The sequence below is a fragment of the Panicum virgatum genome, chromosome 1K (assembly GCF_016808335.1).
Source record: "Panicum virgatum strain AP13 chromosome 1K, P.virgatum_v5, whole genome shotgun sequence".
NCBI lineage: Eukaryota > Viridiplantae > Streptophyta > Magnoliopsida > Poales > Poaceae > Panicum > Panicum virgatum.
In genome coordinates this window covers 14,089,344-14,108,858 of record NC_053136.1, presented here as the reverse complement: position 1 = coordinate 14,108,858, position 19,515 = coordinate 14,089,344, and the positions used below count along the sequence as shown (strand labels likewise).

At 45.7% G+C, this 19,515-nt stretch overlaps 1 protein-coding gene and 3 long non-coding RNA genes across 4 annotated transcripts; 2 read left to right on the top strand and 2 right to left on the bottom strand.

Moving 5' to 3' along the window:
* Positions 1–1,069: 1,069 nt before the first annotated feature.
* Positions 1,070–2,588, top strand: LOC120651482. The gene has a single exon (XM_039928967.1). It carries the CDS (start codon positions 1,584–1,586, stop codon positions 2,346–2,348), a length of 765 nt encoding a protein of 254 aa, XP_039784901.1. The 5' UTR covers positions 1,070–1,583; the 3' UTR covers positions 2,349–2,588.
* Positions 2,589–4,544: 1,956 nt separating this feature from the next.
* Positions 4,545–6,661, bottom strand: LOC120696240. The gene is made up of 4 exons (XR_005684045.1): positions 6,378–6,661; positions 6,202–6,285; positions 5,706–5,866; positions 4,545–4,878 (listed from the first exon to the last, which is right to left on the bottom strand). It is a non-coding gene; the product is annotated as an uncharacterized LOC120696240 (long non-coding RNA).
* A 337-nt stretch (positions 6,662–6,998) lies between these two features.
* Positions 6,999–7,242, top strand: LOC120696256. The gene is made up of 2 exons (XR_005684048.1): positions 6,999–7,048; positions 7,175–7,242. It is a non-coding gene; the product is annotated as an uncharacterized LOC120696256 (long non-coding RNA).
* An 8,139-nt stretch (positions 7,243–15,381) lies between these two features.
* On the bottom strand, positions 15,382–19,300 carry LOC120696249. Its single transcript, XR_005684047.1, has 4 exons — positions 18,737–19,300; positions 17,841–18,079; positions 16,992–17,136; positions 15,382–16,761 (listed from the first exon to the last, which is right to left on the bottom strand). It is a non-coding gene; the product is annotated as an uncharacterized LOC120696249 (long non-coding RNA).
* Between the last annotated feature and the right edge of the window lie 215 nt (positions 19,301–19,515).

Genomic DNA, 19,515 nt, shown 5'->3' with positions numbered 1-19,515 from the left:
TGGTTGAGATAAACATACTCGGCTCTGCTTCTTGTGGGACCGTGAAAAAGGCTCTTTCAACAAAGCCAGCTCATATTTGTCGGCATTTTATACTACTTGTTACATGTAGAAAAAATAGGGCAATGATTATCATATTATCATGCATTTTATGATAATAATGTCTTGGGCCTTGCGAAAGGAAGTTTCCGACAATGCCCTCTTCATCCCTAAACATTTATAGACATGCTATGCAAGCAAATTACAGCGAGTTAACTAAATAAAGAGAATAGAGACACATTAACAGCTTATGTTTTAGGCAGATGCATATTCCTTCTTTTGATAATAGAAATGTTATCTTCCACATACATGTACTTTATTACTCTCTTGGATCCAATCAATAAGTTCAATCGACTACCCTCAAGAGTGCCGCGTTGTAGTTTGTTTACTGTTGTTTATTTTCCAATCATGTCTGTTACTTACTGTGATTTGAGAGGTATAAGGGAAGGATGTGTGCTCTCAACTTTGTGTTCCTTCAATAAATTGCTGTATTTATATGACAGCTAATAGAGCAAACAAAGTAAGTTAGTGTTGACAAATGGATCGAAGAGAGCTTACACGACAGGCACTCAAAAGACAAGTGTTAGCGGTGGTGGACACGTATTAAATTACCATGGAACATGTGGGGGACATGGTGCTTGCGTGATGGTGGTTGGATGACAAATGTAGAAAATATGATACACCCGGTTCGGTTGGCTGGTGCAACAGTCAGCCAGACATTGACGACATGTTTTGATTCCCTATGCATTGACGAAATGTTTCAATTCCCTATGCGGCACAACAGCCAGCCAGCCCGCTGCCCACCCCAGCCAGCCAACCGAACGGGGTAATAGCTGTCATTTGGCTATATATGCATTGATGGTGGCATGGATGACATTTGTCGTCCGAGGTAGCACTAAGGCAAGGAGTACGGTCTGCGGCAAGGATAAGTACAAAGTTTGTTCGGTGACAGCTGCAGTCCATGACAAGAGTTGAACCCTATAAGAGTAGCCACCTCGAGGAGAAAATTAGAACAAGAATAGCTAAGAAAGCAACAAGGTGCTTTCCCCACCTTGAGGTAGCGCTGAAGCGGGGATGGCGATTTCTTCGAAAGAGATGATGCTTTCCCCACCGCTTGTGGAGGAAGACACCGCTGCCAATAAGGTGCTCACCAATGATGACCTTCTAGGTGAGATCCTTCCGCGCATCCACTGCCCTTCTTGCCTTGTTTGTGCCGCACTCACCTGCAAGCGGTGGCTCCGCAACGCCTCCAATGAGACCACCATCCGCCGCTTCCGTTCACGGATGCCATCCCATCTACTCGGGGTCTATGTCTCTATTGACGGCTTCTCTAACCCGAAATTCGTGCCTCTACCTGATGCCTCAAGGCCTGAGCTCGCAGCTGCACTGCATCATGGTAACTTTAGTTTTGACAATATGGATAGTCCATTGCTGACTATTTGGGATTGCCGCAACGACCGTGTCCTCTATGGATTCAGTGAATCCTTTCATGCCCCCTTGACCCTGCTGTGAGGGCACCACTACGGTGCCCGGGAGAAGATACGGTCATGCTCCCTCCACAACCGTCCACAACCTGGCCCAATTGTCTTCAAGCTATGTTCCTTCCTGATGATGACAGTGATGTCTCCTCATGTTATCGTGTCGACATCAGCAACAAGGACCGAACAGTCCATGCGAAGGTATTTGTCCTACGGGCCGGCACCTGGACCGTCCACTTCTCAACCTTGGCCGATCTCGCCAAGTCTCCACAGGAGATCCTGATGATGACTCTGCTCATGGGTGGCAAGATTTACATGATGACCATGGCAGGATACATCCTTACACTGGATATAGCCACCGCAAGATTCTCTATTGTTGATCTCCCGAGAGGTGTGGAATTTGAGTATACCGGCAACATTGTCCCTTGTCGGGGAGATAACTCTGTTCTCTACCTCTTCAATGTGAAGGGGGACAAGCTTACTGTCTGGTTCCAGAGTATAGATAACCACAGCAGTGTTGGAAGTCGCCCCGGTGAGTGGCTACTCAGGGACACCATTTCTCTACTTGAGACATGTGGCCATCTCATGAAGCAGGGTGGGGAGCCGATAGATGGGCAGGAGCAGGAGGAGGGCATTGTGTCGATCGTCGGTGTTGGGGACAATGCTGAGTTCGTATTCTTGGAGTTTGAAGAAACTAGTGTCATCGCGTACATGCATCTCAAGACCAGAAAGGTGAAGAAGGTATACCAGAGGCACCCAGACAATGATTTTGTTATAAGTGTTCTTCCGTTCATGATGGTCTGTCCTGTCGTCTTCCCAGAAGGCCAGAACTAGGTGCAGATGAAGGTGAAGGACTGCAGCAAGAGTAGCCACACCCAGTCGTAATAACAAGGTCTTTGTCACTACTGGGTGTTGCGCCATCCTAGAGTTTATATTTTCTTTCTTTAATCTGAATAAGCTAGTTTATAGACTCAGGACGCAGAAATGGAGCCATGGGCATTGTGAGATTTCTGTTGTTCTGATCTTTGAAGAGCTCTGCATTCCTCTCGTGCTCCTTAAGACTTATTCAGTTGCTTTAACAATTATGGTATATCCGCTCGCAGTCTCTAATTCATCGAGTCCGTGCTCGATTTAGAAGCTACAATTTTGTCGATATGCCAAATCTATCCCCCTTTTTTTATTTAGTACCTTCTATTATGCAAGTTCGTACAGGATTTAACAAAATTGCGTAGGTTTACTTTGCCACAGGTAATGAGATACTAACTCTACCTAAATTTCATGGCTCGAGTAAAATCCAACTGTCCTACTGTGCTGATCACTAAATCTACACATGTACCAATATAAAGTTTAGTTTTTTTCCTTTTCTTACAAGTCTCAATTGTAAAGGAGAGAACGAGTGCCATACTACATGGCTTGGTAGTGACGCGAAGACATCGCACCTGCACACCGGGCACGTCGAGTGCCCGTGCAGCCACGGGTCGATGCCCGCTGGTGGAACATGTGCAGGCACACCGCTTCACCATCTCCCACTTCTCCACCTCGCCCAGGCACACCGCACACTTTGGCAGCGCGCCGACCTGCAGCTTGTACGCCGGGATGGCGCAGCGCCCGTGCGTCGCCATGTACCAGCCCCTCCCTTGGTAGCTTGGTCATGACGGCCTGGCCTTGCCATTGTCTTGCCACAGCGAACTGCGGCAGATCACTGCCGCCACGGCTGTCGTCGCCGCTGGCACTCGAGGCTCGGCGCGCGCCTGCACGGAAGGTAGAGCTGCGACCCGGCGCCGCGTAGCGACTGCAGGAGAGTGGACCATGGGAAGAGCTTGGCACAGAAGACAGGGTAGATGCTGGCGTTGACGCAGACGACGAAGGCGAGCATGATGTGCGGCATCCTCATGCCCCGGATGTGCGCGTAGACAAGGAAGCCGCTGCCGCCGCTGCCCACCGTGTTGGTGAGCGCTAGTATCATCACGCGGCAGGCATGGCGGCGGCTCGGCTTGGGCCCGGGATTGCTCAGCTCAGATTGCTAGATGCTTGCCTTGCGACATGCTCCGAGTGATGGAGTGATACGGTTGAAAACGAATGAATTTCCTCGGTGTCGACGCCTGAGACATCAGGGTCGAAACCTGTCTAGTTTTGCCAAGAAATCAGTAGTAGCCTCACAAGGGTCCCTGTAGAAATTGTTTTTTTAAGTACCGGACATAGGAAGCAACAGATAGAACTTGGAAACCAATAAAGAATTCTGATCTTGTCATTTGTAAGGGGATGGCTTTGGGGATAAATTTTGTTTGCGGAAAGCCAAACAACACTTGGTGTTTTGGAGATATCCAACATACTTCACTCTGATCCACACTCCAAAACAGCAAAAGCAGAGCAGCAGCAACGGCAGGCCTGATTTACTCGGTTGTCGTTCCATAGCGAGGAAATAATCGGAGTTGATTTTTGCGTTCCTCTTTCCTCTGTGGCAATATTCCCGACTCGCGAGGTAGCCAACTGTTGGGGACGTACAGTCTATGTTCAGCGCTGGCGTGCCTCTATTCCTTGCACCTGCGATTGTGGACTTCGTCCAACCTCGACGCATCTATTCGTTGCAGCTTGTGATTGTGGAATTCATCCAATCTCAGCACCCCGTCCCGCCCTTCGGCCACCATTCCGCTGGCGTTGTCGTCTCCAATCTGCCTCCGCCACCCAACTCCATGTTAATCCGGTGACGCTGTAATTCATTGACGTTCATATCCCCGCCCTAAATCCAGCCCACAGGTTACCCCCAAGGCCTAGTTTGGGAGCGTGGGGGTACCTAGCCCAAGAAGGGTAACCCCAGTCGGGGATTTCCCTGTGCGCTCAGTTCCCTGGGCGCCTTCCCCCTAAGGGCCGGTAAATCCCTGGGGCAGTTTGGGATACTAGGAGGTTGAAACCTGGAGAACAAAACTAACCTCAAGAGATTCGAAAAATCAATTAAAATTCATTAAAAATAGTAAAAGTGAGAATCCAGGGGAGGAAACTCTTGAGAAAAAGTTTCAAAAAATAGAAAAATTAAGGAAAAATCATTAATAATTAACAAAATGGATATGCATGACAATGCATTGCATGATCATCCATACGTTCAAATTTATAAATACAAATGCCAACCCCATGTCTTCAGTACAAATGCCAACCTCAAGTCGTGAGATTCAAAATGTCTTTTTTGCTGCTAAATGGCACTTGCATCCAACCGAGCGGCATCATATCTTGAGGTTTAGCACAATAGATTGCACGGTGGTGCACCACTTCCAACTTATAAGCATCAAGTTAAACGACAATACAGAATTTGACTCCAGCTCAAAACTTTTACACCCTGAAGATGTCAGCAGCAATGCAGATCGGACATCTGAGAAAACAATGACAGAACCAAACCAAATCAGCCAGTCCATCAAGAATCCCCTCACTGGATCATATTTTAAAAAAATCTATTGCCACATGCAGATTAGAACATGAAGATCTTATATACAACAGCTAGTAAGATAAGAATTCTAGTAACATACAAGACAATCAGAGAAGCTAAAGGACAGCAGAGAAGAAGCATGGCAACAAGCTGTGTACACTAACTAGTGGATAGTAAAAGAAAAGCTGCAGCTCATCAATCTCCCTTTCACAATCGTAAATTAGTAAAGGAAATGACATCTTTAAGTTTCAAGGGTCAAAATGGCTTCCAAGTTTCATGTCAGATGAACTAAATTTAGTTCTTCAGATTAACTAAAATTTCAATGGTCAAAAAGGCTTCCATGATACATATAGTTCATCCATGGCAGATTAACTTTTTCTGAATAGCTTGGCATGAAATCAACAACGAATATCAACTTAACTTTTCATGAAAGAATCAACACTCAACATAATTTGATATTAGCAAACCTGATTATAGCCATTCTAGAGATCTATTAGAAAATATAGAATGACAGATTTGATATGCTATTATACTACGGAGTACTAATCAAAATATCAAATCTGCATGCAGCAGCAGGAGGACAAAGCATAGGCAAATATTTGACAAAGCATGAAGCAGCAGACAACAGCCAAAGTATCCAGCAAGAAAACATATACTAACAAAATCTTTCATCAAAGAAGACATATCTAGCAAGAAAACATAGTAACAACTTTGCTAACTGTTTCAAGGGGAAATGCCAAAATAGAGCAAGAGCTAATTCTGCAGCACCATACCGTCAAATCAATGTGCTGGCTAACTGAATTATCACTCCTCTAATTCACTTGGACAAGGGGCGGTGACGACGCTGTGGCTGGCGAGGGGCGGTGACGATGCGTGGCTGCACGGCGTATGTACGTACCAAGTAGTGCAATCAGTGGCTCCTCTAATTCACTTGCTGCTCCATCCATTGAAAAAGCTCGGTCAGTAATAAGCACAACCGTATATTATAAATGAAAATCAAACACATTCTTCAGAACCAAATGTGTATGCGCCAGACATTATAAGAGATGCCCAATAATGTCTGTATATGATGCTTGAAAAGACAATACTATCTACAGATATCCAGTAACAGTTTATCCATTGATAGCTGAGAAACCATTACTTTCACCCTGACTTGAAGAAGGCAGTATGCACGGTTTCAAGAATCAAATATTTTTATAGTGCAGATCTGTGAGTGTCAAAAAAGAAGATGCAGAAACAGCAGAGTCTCAATTCATATGCATGTTGTACCTCTTCTTCAGCTGAAGATAGACTCGAGCAATGTCAGTTGCTTGTTGCCGGCCTAAGTTCTTCACGATACGCCTTCGAGGAAAGCTAGGCGAGATTCCATCACATGAGCAGCAGGCCGGCGAGATCTCACTGATAAAGAAATTACAAAGGGAAGGAAGGGGAGGAGGAGGACCTACTTGGACGAGGGGCGGTGATGACGCTGCGGCTGGCGAGGGGCGGTGACGACGCGCGGCTGGACGGCGAGGCAGACGACAGAAGCTGGACGGCGAGGCAGATGCCGTGGAGGAGATGGAGGGCGGCGCGGCCCGGATGGGGGAGGACGGAGGGGTGGGGCGGCTCAGGAGGCGTAGGCGCAGGTGGGGCGCCGCATCGACTCGGGGGGCGGAGGTGGCGGCGCCAGTCGTCGCGAGATGGAGACGGACGCAGAATCGCCCAGGGAAGCCACGCCCGGACTCGGGAGGTGGGGAGCGCCGGCCCCAGGGAAAATAGGGGGGGTAGGGATCGCGGTTTTTTTTATTTTTTATTTTCATTTTTTATAAAAATATATTTTTGTTTTTGAAATTTACAGAAATATACCCCGGCCGCCCAATTGCGGGGCGGCAGAGGTTTTTCTGCAAAAATTTCGCGAAAATTTTTGCAGAAAAGCCCCTAGAGGACAGGTCGCCCGACAGCGGGGCGGCGGGCCCCGGCCGCCCGGCAGTAGGGCGACCGGCTCCCCCACCCTTATATAAGGGTTGATTGGTCCCCCACCCCTCATTTGCATCACTAAAATTCCAGAAACCAAGAAAAAAGAGGGAGGGAGGGAGAGAGGCGAAGCCTTGCCGGATTTTCGAGCCGGCGACTGCAGGTAACCAAAATTCTTCTACGCTTTACAAATAGATTATGTTGTAATTATTTTTGTTAACACATTAGATTAGCAATCAGTTTGTGATACAATACATTAGCAATCTGATTGCACACTTGTGATTGCCAGAGCTCAACACCATGGCCTCCTCAGGATCCACCTACATTCCACGGAGTAAGGTGAGGGAAACAGTCCCCTAAGGAGTCCAGGTGCCTATGTGCTTTTGCGGATCCTTGTGCAAGCTAATGAAATCCAGGGTTTTTGGGGACGATTTTGGCATGAGGTTCTTCATGTGCGAGAATTACGAGTATGATCCGCCTAAGCATTACGGCAGGGATCGAGCAAAGGTATTACAAAATACTATCAGAGTTTGCCACTTTTGGATCTGGTAATGACTTTTAACATGATTTGGGGAAAGACTCCACCGCCTCTATGTGATTTCGTGCAGTGGTTAGACACCGAGCAATCTCAACAGGATAAGGATCATGTTGAGCGTCAAGCAAGGTGGGCTGCACAAAGGTAGCAACGAATGCTGCATGAAGAATAGATGGAGGAGAAGCGCAAGAAAGATCAGAAAGAGATTCAGAAGAGGATTGCAGAAGTGGAACGTCAGAAGCCAGAGGAACGTGAAGCTGACAGGAAGAGGAAGCGAGAGAGGGCCCGCCGTGCTAAAGAAGCAGGGTCTGAAGCTATTAGAAAGGGAAAATATCCCCGGTGTACTCAGTAAAGCACCATCATGTAATCCCGTCATTTTACATTTCCTAAGGCATGTCAGGTTTAGTCACAACACGAGGTTACCGTGTTGCATATGCACTATTTTTCATTGTTAAAGTACCTAGTTTACAGCAAAGGTCTCAGCGTTATTTACCGTAGTAGTACGAACTCCTTAGGCCTCTGCTTTGTAATCGTAGCATTGTTTACAAAATTGTATTGCAAGCCGGGAATTTATGGTTCGTAACCTACCTTATCCTTCTATTTTTAGTACACTACATTCAGTTAGCAATCTAATTCAACCAACCTACACATTTAGAATTGCAACCAAGAAACCTTACTACACAAATACCTTCGTATTGTTACATGCTACCATCTGGTTCAAATACATATCCATACATAACGAAATGTAATTGTCACATACAGGTGGGAATACATATCCATACATCTGGCTCAAATACATATCCATACATAACGAAATCTAAACGCGACGGGCTCCAAAATCCGGAGGCAATCTATCGGTGGGATTCCCAGAAGGTCAAACCTCGGCACCAGCTTTATCTTTATGCATTTTAGGACACTTCTTGTAAGTGTGACCGTCTGCTCCACATAGGTTGCATCGTTTTTTCTTCTTTCCCACCTCAGACTCATCCATTCCGTTATAAATACGAAGTGTCTGCCGTCGACCTACCCCTCTCCTAGCATCTGAATTGGGAATGTACATTGGAGGGATATTTTGTGGAGTGAATGATCCCAGACTGCCTATGGCATATATCTCATGGCCCCAAGTGTGCATAGCAGTTTCTTTTCTGTAATATTCAGAAACAAAAACCCCAGCTTCCAATCCAGATTCTGAACATGCCGCAATGACATGGGAGCATGGTAAGTGAAGAAGTTGTGGCTTCTTGCATCTGCAAAACACCTTACCTTCCGGCGTTACCAAGCAATCCTGAACCACCCTGTGTCTGCGGACACACTGACCTGTCCTGTCCTTGCATAAAACCTCAAACCTTTGATCCTTTGTGCCCATGGAGACCACTCTGTGATAGTGAGCCTTTTCAATCTTTTCTTTTATGTATTTAGTGACCATATTACAAAAAACCACTCGTGGATCATTAAGTAAGACAGCAGCTGCCTGGTACCGCTCTCTGAAGTACCTTGTGCATCCGTACATGATGAACTCAACTATGCCAACAAGAGGAAATCCACGAACATGACGCATTACCATGTTGTAACACTCTGCGTGGTTGGTTGTCTCGATCTCATATCGACGCCCACCAGTGTCGTATAGAATTGACCACTTCTCCATAGGTGCATCCTTGATCCACTGTGTGTGAAAGGTCCGCCACCTGAACGTCTACGGCTGGAGGTTGAGGCCTGTTCCTTTAGCAGCTCGGTGCACATGTTATCTAGCACCTGCCACAAAGCATCGAACTTCCGCTGCTGATTCTGAGTGCACAACCTCTTGAACAAATTCATAAGTTACTTATTCTTGAAGCGCTCATAAAAGTTTACACCCATATGCCTTATGCACCACCTACTCACAACATCTGGCCATAGAGGAGGTTGTCCTTGAATTACTTCATGTAGTTGTCTTATTGCTGCTAGAAGACCTGCATGCCTGTCACTGATGAGGCAAACATCAGGCCTTGTAGCAACAACGTGAATGTTCACACGTTTAAGGAACCAGTACCAGCTCTCTGTGTTCTCATTCTCAACAAAAGCAAAGGCGATGGGAACCACCTGCTTGTTGCAATCAACACCAATCGCTATCAGTATTATCCCCTTATATCTCCCTGTCAAGAATGTGTCATCGATACACAGAACAGGAAGACAATACATAAATGCCCTCACACATGCACCAAGGCAGAAGAAAGCACGGAGCAGAAATCCAGGTCCCCCATACAAACTCGGTACAATGTAGATATCAATCGCGCTTCCAGGATTTCTCTACACAATTGCTAACAGCATGTGAGGTAGGTTATCATATGATGCCTCATATGTGCCGAACCTCATCTCAAACACCTTTTGTTTTGCCCACCAAGCCTTTATATAGCTGATTTTGTATTGAAAACGGTCGTCTATGTCCCTAATTATCAATTTTGGCTCAATCAATTTTGTCGAGAATCACCCCATACATTTTCTTGGCCACGAAAGTGGATGTGATGTTACGGTGATTTTGCGCAACAGCAGTTAATCTACATGTATGTTGTGTAACAATTGAACACTCCTAGTGTGTCTTGTACTTGCCCTTGTAGGCATGTACTCGCCATGTACAATCGCCATTGACACACTTCACCTCATATTCTTTGCTGCTAGACTTCACAATTCTGAATTCCCTCCTCAACGATATAGCCCAAAACTTCACAGCATCTTTCACAGCTTCAATGCTAGGATACTTTGCCCCCTGCACAACCTCATTCTCTCTGTATTCGTACTCATTACTCCTAATATTCTATATCACTGGATTTCCAAAACCCTTGTCTCACCATTCACCTAGCAACGTGTAGTCCTCATCGTCTGATGAGTCCCCACATTCTTCCATCATTCGAGCCTCCCGGTCTTCATTCTCTATAGCTTCCACTATTCCAGGTATCCGCTCCCCCTCATCAGCTAAACCTTGCGGCTCAGGTTGAATGACATGCACGTTCTGATCTTCATTTTCTTGTTCCACTGCTTGGTTCATATGAGATGATGTATTTGTTGACCCTTCACGGAAATGAGCTGCCTTCTGGTGAATCTGAATTAGCATTGCAAAAGGCCACCCGCGGTCAAGAGCTGCTTGCATGTAAGTCGGCCATTCTTCGGTATTTGTTATAAGCATCAACTCCTAGAAATCCTCTTCAGTTGCCCAATTCGTCACAGTCTGAACGGTTAGGAAATGAGTCTTTGGATTCACATTGAATATCTCGTGAAGGCATTTGCGTATGGAACCAAAACTCCTCTCTAAGGGTTTATCTATTCTGCACTCTCTGCGTTCAAAAGCTGATAGATTTACTCCATACGCATCATGAGAAATATAGTAGTCAACATAATAAACTTGAAAACGAAGCTTGCTCGACATATCTGACCACACAATAATGATATTAAACTGATTGCTAATCTACTGTGTCAACAAAAATAATTACAATATAATCTATTTGTAAAGCGTAGAAGAATTTTGGTTACCTGCAGTCGCCGGCTCGAAAATCCGGTAGGGCTTCGCCTCTCTCCCTCCCTCCCTGTCTTTTCTTGGTTTCTGTAATTTTAGTGATGCAAATGAGGGGTGGGGGACCAGCCAACCCTTATATAAGGGTGGGGGAGTCGGTCGTCCCGCTGCCGGGCGGCCGGGGCCCGCCGCCCCGCTGCCGGGCGACCTGTCCTCCAGGGGCTTTTCTGTAAAAATTTCGCTCGAAATTTTTGCAGAAAAGCCCCTGCCGCCCCGCAGCGGGGCGACCAGGTCCCGGCCTCCCAGTAGTGGGGCGGCCGGGGTATATTCCTATAAATTTTGAAAACAAAAATATATTTTTGTAAAAAACAAAAACAAAAAATATAAAAATATAAAACCGCGGTCGGGATCCCCCCGCAGGTGGGCTTCGAAATGCATGGAAAATCTGGTCCGGGTGCGAATTCCACGTGGGCCGCCAGCCCAGGGAAAAGGCCGGGAAGGTGGGCTTCCAAACTAGCCCCAATTGTTGAAAGACCAACAACATACACACGCCGTGCTGCCCTCGCAACCTGCCTCCACCGTTGGGCTTCTCTACCACTCCCCATTTCCCCTCCCCCCACCTCTTCTATGGTTGCCGGTGGCCACCGGATCTCGGCAGCCTCAAACCCAGAATTCCGGCTGCCTGATTGCGTGGGTTAATACGTGTGTTAATGTGTTGTAATTCGGTTAACTACTCCAGATTCTTTCTTTTCTTAGGGCATGTACAATGGTTAGACGGCTGCCATCTGTATGTGTCTAGAATACCGCACGATGATAAAGCAGACAACTTGTACAATGGTGTGTTTGTGTGGCTGTCTGCAAGCTATTTAATACATGCCTAGGCACGTGAAACTTGGTGATCAAAGATGTGAAATAGATCTTTGTGTATTGTTTTGTGGCATGCATAAAAAAGTCAAACATGTACAATGGTTAAATTTTTTTTCTATTTTTTCACTTTACTCTTTTCTCTTTTTCTTTTTCTTTTTTTTCTTTCTCCCTTTTTCTCTTCCTGTTTCCTTCTCCCACCCACCGCCCACCCCGCCCACTCCCTCTCCTCCACCGTCCCTATCCTCTCTGCTCTCTCGTCTCTGCTCCACGGCGCGCGGAGGGAGGAGCAGGCTAGGTGTGGTGCCGTGGCGGTAGCGGCCCGTCATACCTGGCGCCGGTCCTCCTCTACCGCAACTAGCACGGGAGGGCTGCAGTGCGGCGGCAGCTCTGGCCGGCGAGCGCGGTGGACGGGGCGAGCTCTGGAGGGAGCCGGAGGGCGGTTGAGCACGCCAAAATGTGTCCCCCCGCACTCGATCTGTGTTCACCGGCGTCGATTGGCAACGACGACTACAACGGGTGAGTTGTCGTCGGTTGGGTCTAGGAGCACCAGCCGTTGCCCTCATCTCGCGAGACGACAGCACCCTCGGTTCGTCAATTAATGACTCTTGATAATTGAAATTATCCAGATAAAGATGATGCACTAATCACTATTGTACAAGCCCTTATATCTAATTCTAATTCTTTCTTCCCATGTCTATTGACTACTAATACGTGTGTTAATGCATGACATGTATGCACGGGGCGGAGTTTATTTGTCTAGCTGTGCCACGACGCCATGACTTCAGCCTGCACCGCATCTACATCGACTTCGACTTAGCTCATCATTATGCAGCTATGACTACTTCGACTACTCGCCGACGCGCCGTCGACTACTGTTGCGACTAGAAAACTAGTCGAGAGCAGGCTTCACACCATCAATACTAGTCGGAATCGATTCCGACTAGTCGGCTCCAATCAAGCTAAGTCACTTATACCTTTTCCGACTTGTTTTTCACAGGATCGGCTATTTATTTGGAGTATGCCTCTCGACTGAAATCACGCTCAGGGGCTGCTCTATTGTCAACTACTTCTAGGGTTTGCTAACCAACAGTCCACACACTTGTTACATCGAATTCGAAGGGCATTGCCCTCATGCTTGGACCACCGAGTTTGTTGGGAGCTATCCTCGTGCTTGGTACCCCGAGTTCAGAGGACATTGCCCATGGCTTGGACCATCGTGTTCGTAGGAGGCTACCCTTGTGCTTGGTACCCAGAGTTCGACACGCATTGCTAACGAGCTTGGTGCAAGCTGTGTCGGGTTCAGGGCAGCTATGCCTATGCATATTTGTGCGCAAACTCGCACTTTCGCCAACCATTTGTGCACAACCCGCACTATCGCCAACTATTTTGTGCGTGACCCGCACTTTTGCCGACTATCTACTGGAATTCCTTACCTATTCAAAGGAAAGGTATAGGAATCAAGTAGTTGCGGGTCACCACGCCCACCTAATTCTACTTGAATTCTGAGCCTTTCAAAGGAAAGGAAGGAGAGTCAAGTAGTTTTTAGGCTCTCACGCATACTTAATCCTGAGGGATATCTTTAAGTCCTTATAAAGGACTATTTACTTTAATTCTCTCCCATACTTTTACATGCATTATACAATGCTGGGACACGATATCATGTATATAATTTTACAACATATTTTTATTTGTCTTACAGGAGATTGGACCTGGAGCATGCTGCTGGGTAAGGTATGCTCCCAAGAGCTACTTAGCTGTCACTTCGTCGCACAGACAACTCGATGTGGCTTCTATGGTTTGCCTAGCTCACAAGCTCGTGGGCTGGACTCTGCAAAACTACTCGATATTGTTTCATATGAAGACTGGATACAAGAAAAATTTCACACCATGTGCTACGACTTTTTGATCCTTAATTTCAAATCTTGGAATTTGGATTCAAGGCTCAGAGGATGTGGGGCACGTGTCATCGACGACTTATTTTTCAAATTCTTGGAAGATAAAGACTAGGAGATTGAAGATTGATTTGACCCTCAGCCTGATTCTGCGATTCAACCTAAGGCTCAGAGGCTACTCCATATGGAGCGCGAGTTCATTGCGCACCATATAAAAGAAGATGATTCGGGGCTTGAGCACCTCATAGCCTCGAAGCAGCCAAAGAAGTACTCGAAAGACTAGTCGAAGCACTCGATGGAACATTGGAGAATTCCAGAAGCATTCAAAGCACTCAAAGATGTCTTCGGAAGTACTCGACGCCTACAGGACACTCGGCTACGAAGAGCTCGGGGGCTTGTCAGACCCGGGACAGCGGGACTACTTATAGATGGAATATTCTAGAGTAAGGGATAGCGCATGACATATACCTTATCCTCTTGTAACTACTCGTATAGAAGTAGGACTAGTTGACATACAAGGAAACTACCCGACCCTATTGGAGTAGGACTCTGCTAGTATTCGGTTAGGACTTTTCATGTAACCCTGTCCCCTAGACTATATAAGGGCGGGCAGTGATCTCTCCAAAACATAGGCTCAACAGAGCACAACATACCAGCGCAAAGGCGTAATATACCAAACCACCACACAAGACATATGATATTATGCTATTCTAGCGTCCCGAATCTGTCTAAATTTGTGTATTGTGTCCTTACGTTTACCTTCAAGTTCCGGATTCGATGACTCCCTGCCTACAATCAACTACTCCGGGGATACCCGTAGTAGGCTTGGCGGTTAAACACCGATGACAGTAGTAGCCACCGGAGGTGGCCTGGAGCGGGGTAGGGCAGCTCAAGGGTCGGCCCCTTTGTCGCCTGGGGGTATCTTGTCGTCAAAATCTTCAACAAGGGAAAACTTTTCTTGGGCCTTATGGGAGGAGGTTCCAAACAATGCCCTCTCCGGTATGGATATTTTTTTGACTATATTCAAATTTGATCCGGTCTGGAAGGGTTTTTTTTTTCCATTCATATCCGATTCCGGATATTCACTATCCATAACCGATCCTTATCCTGATATTAGAAGTTACATTTTTATGATGTCGATATCTATTACAATTTTATCCGGCAAAAATTAATACTATCCGTATCCGACTCCGTATTCGAACAAAAATATGAAAATAAATATGATATCATATCCGTCCGTATTCGATCCATTTACATCCCTACTCTTCGCCCTCAACAAATTAGGCATATTATCGAGCTTTACTCCAAATAGAATCATAACATATGCTTGCGTTTATCGCATTCCAAAATCCATACCAGTATTTACCATGTGTTCCCAAGTTCCAACCCTAAACAAATTTCAGACACGCAAGTAGAAATGTTCAGCTCAAAAAATTTATACACGCGAACCTCAATTCTTACCATTCCAAAAGGAAAAAAAAAAAGGACCCCTTCGTGCAGAATACATGTGCCATTTACATGAATGCCTGCACACAACAAAGACAAGTTCGATGCACGCATCACAAACATTAGGCCAATTTCTAGCAAAAAGCAACTGTGTTCCACACACACACACACACACACACACACACACACACACACACACACACACACACACACACACACACACACACACACATTCTAGCAAAAAGCAATCGTGTTCCACACACACACACACACACACACACTACTGTATAAACGTGCTATGCAAGCAAATTACAATTGTATTGAAGAAATAAAGAGATAGAGACATATGCCAGAGATTATCACTCCATCATATATAGTAACAGCTTGTAATTTAGGCAGATGCATACATTCCTTTTTTTGATAATGGAAAAGTTATCTTCCGTATACATATAATCAATAATTTTTTAATCTTTGGGATCCAATTAATAAGTTTAATGGACAACTCTCGAGAGCATCACACTGGTTATTGTCATTTATTTATTCTCCAATCATGTCTGATACTTTTTGTGTTTTGAGAGGTATAGGAGGAAGGATGTGTGCAGTCCACTTTTTGACCCTTCGATGCATTGTAGTATTTGCATGACAGCTAATAGAGCAAAAAGAGTAAGTTAGTGTTGACAAATGGATTGAAGAGAGCTTACACGGCAAGCAATTACCTTAAGGAAAAACGACAAGTGTTAGCGGTGGGGGACACGTATTAGATTAGCATAGAACATGTGGTGAACATGGTGTTTGCATGGTGGTGGTTGGATGACAAATGTAAACAATATTGTAGCTGTCATGCCGCTACAGATGCTTTGATGGTGGCATGGATGACATGTATCATTGGAGGTAGCACTAAGGTGGGGATGGTCTGCGGCAAAGATAAGTACAAATTTTGTTTTGGTGACAGCTGCTAGTTCACAATAAGAGTCGAGCCCTATAAGAGTAGCAACATTAAGGTGGAAATTAGAACATGAATAGCTAAGAAACCACAATCCCGTGCGAGAGTTATCTCTTCTACAGCGGTGATGCTTTCCCCATTGCTTGAGGAGGAAGACACCGCTGCCAATAAGGTACTCACCAATAACGATCTTCTAGATCAGATCCTTTAACGCATCCACTGCCCTTCTTGCCTTGTTTGTGCCACACTCACCTGCATGTGGTGGCTCCGCAATGCCTCCAACGAGACCAACATCCGCCGCTTCTGCGTCTCTATCAATAGCTTCTCTAACCTGAAGTTCGTGCCACTACCTGATACCTCAAGCCCAGGGGCGGAGGACCCGGTATGGCGAGGTATGGCGCTTACCATACCTTGATTTTTCGTCAAGTCGCTGCTAACTATCGGGTTCTAGCTGTGGCATCATGCTAGCTTCCATGGACGCATAGCTACAAGCGAGTGGAAGAGACACACGAATAAGAAAGCCACGATTGCTATCTAGTTTTGTGGGCCGCCCATTTATTACCCGCTGTTACTGCTGGCCTGCTTGGCCCAATAGCTAATATGGCAGCCATGACCAAACTGCATGATAGGCCTCAATGCCGGCCATAGGGGGAGAGAGTGGTGATTGGTGAAGGCATATACATGCGAGCTGCGCAGCAACTAGCAAGGCCTGCAGAAAAGATAGATGACCAAGTTTATGGCGAGCGGCAAACATAAATGAGGCACCATACTGACGTAGGCACTATTAAGAAGTACAAATTGTAAAATGCAATTTTTAATCACCAATTTGATGCAAAATTATGTGCTATTTATTTCTTTTTTTAGTGAAACTATGGTGATGATGTGTAAATTCGAGGAGCTTTTGGTCAAGGGGAATATATCCATACCATTTCGCCATACCTTAAATTTTTTTCGTCCTCCGCCACTGCTCAAGCCTGACCTCACAGCTGCACTCTATCACGGTAACTTTAGTTTCGAAGATGTAGCGACCGCAGCTAGTGGCGGAGCAGGCAATCTCTCAGATAAGCCTTTACCTTGGATGTTACTGCATGAGGTCACATTTTGTCAAAATTGCAAAAGCTATTTCATAAAGCTGTTAATGATAATTGCGGGTGCATAATATAGCTTGCCGGTGCTAAAAATGTATCCTGGAAAGTGGAACCTCTAGGTTAAAGGCTCAAGCAAATTCTTACAGAAATTGAGCATAGATGATAATTCAAGTATATGTTTTTAGTCCCTCCTATTATCTACTGGTGGAATATGGCAACAAACTGAAACATTCACTTTCATTCGAATACTCAATGAACATTCACTTTCATTTGAATACTCAAATAAACTGTAGCTATAACTCTATTAGACTTAATATTTATAGTTTGATATCATGTAAAGTTTTCTGAAGTTAAGCAGAACAATATTTGACTAAGCACATCTGGTGTTCAAAGCAACCACCCTCCAAAGTTTCTTTCAAGGCTCCATCCATCAATAAAGGGGAAACTTAAAAGCTGATGCATTACCATGACAAATGCAGGAATTATGCTACGATTTACAGCAGCATGGATCCATGAATCAAATGGCAATCCGGATATATATGTTAGACAACTGAAACTAATATAGTAATTATATGAAAAGAAAAGGAGCTAGCAATAGGTGGAATTTGTGCCTTACGCACAACAGATAGTTGAGTGATGCTAATTGCTCCAACTCATGCCCATTTTGCACTTTTCATCCCAAACGCAAGAGGAAGTATACCTTTTGGAGCTGGCCACAGCTTGGAACGAGTAATTAGGACAATAAAAGGCATGATCGGTGTAAGTACCTAAGAAGAGGAATCAAAATATCAGAAAGAGGTATAAATGCATAAATTTTGCTACATCATTTATTTATTTTGGATATTCTAGATATCAACTTGCCTTCCTTTCCTTGTCTGCCCATCCTTTCTGCAGCTATTGTCCCAGAGGTGGGCTTCATACCTCCCAGTCCCCCTGTGTCTGCTCCAGTGAAACAAACACAAACAGAACCTTCATCACTAAATATGTAAAACGAGCACAAAGAAATTGAATTGGTTTTCTGAAAACCAAGTTAAAGTTATTAATCTGCAGAATTGCAGGGGCACCAGAAGGATCAAAGCATGAGCGGCTGGATTACTGATTTTTTTAACAAGAATAGCAGAGATAATAGAAGTATAACATAGCCACATCAATTCTGGAAACTAACAGGGGCAGCAGAACATGAGGCAAATACTCCAAATGAACCAGGAGCAAATTGACTTCCACAGGCTGAGCTATGTGCAAGAAGAATCCTACCAAGATCAATGCCGCTTGGATGAAACAGCCTCAGAGGGCACAGAGGAGTTGCAAAGCATACATATGACTCGGAACTAAAGAGGCAAAGCATTGCCTGTACGAAGCCTGCTGGCTAAACAAATGCAACAAGAGATGACAAAGTGAAAAGGCGGAAATCTTGGTGAGCATCTAAGAGAAAATTCCTTATTTGCTATCAAAATTTAGAGTGCTTCCCTATTTGCCATCGTGAAAGTTTTCTTTCCTTATTTGCCATTGAGCCAAATGTTGTTTCCCTTCTTGCCATTATTCAAGTCCATCTGTTATGGTAACAGTGTTAAAGACCACATGGAAAGATCATTTTACCCTCGGTAGAAACTCTGCTGTAAAATTTGGGCCAGGCTCCCGGTACTCCGCTTGCTCGGGCCAGGCTCCCGTCTCGCCGGGGGCCAGCCCTACACCTAGCACTGGGAGCTCGGCCTCCTGCTAGTAGTCGCTCCCAGATGGGCTACACCTGGCGCCCACCGCTCCGCTTGCTGTGGCTCCGCGGACGCCCGCTGCTCCTCCTGCAGGGGTAGGCGCATGGCGCCACTGCTCCTGATCCAGCCAGGGGCCAGCCTAGCGCCTGAGACGGCACCTGGACCTGCTCCCTTGGAGGCGCGACATCTGTCCCTCGATCTAGAGTTTTGTGATTGGAGAAGGTGGGGAGGAGAGAGAGAGGGGGGGGGGGGAGGGAGGGAGGGAGAGCTGCGAGATACAGATCCATTTGGGGGAGAGGATGGAACAAGAGAATACAGGGAGGAGAAGATGGGGTAAGGGCAGTTTAGGTAATATGAAAAAAAATTAGGTTAATGGACCATGACCGAATGAATAGGGATGTCAAGAAGGGAAACAAAGTTTAGCTCAATGGCAAATAGGGAAGCATTCTAAACTTTGATGGCAAATAAGGAATTTCTCAGCATCTAACCTGGCGACGACGGAGGTCCTCTGCTCAAAAGTGTCGATGGACTTGCGGCGCACCGGTTGCTTCTGGCCTCCCTTCCTAAACTTGAAAAGCTGAGCATTTTTGTTCCAATAAATTGATGCCTCCAACTAAAATTCCTAGCCAAATAACACATACACCATACAAGCCGCGCCCAAACCAA

Coding starts and splice junctions, on each gene's coding strand:
- LOC120651482 (XM_039928967.1), top strand. CDS start 1,584: ATGCTCCCTCCACAACCGTCCACAACCTGGCCCAATTGTCTTCAAGCT.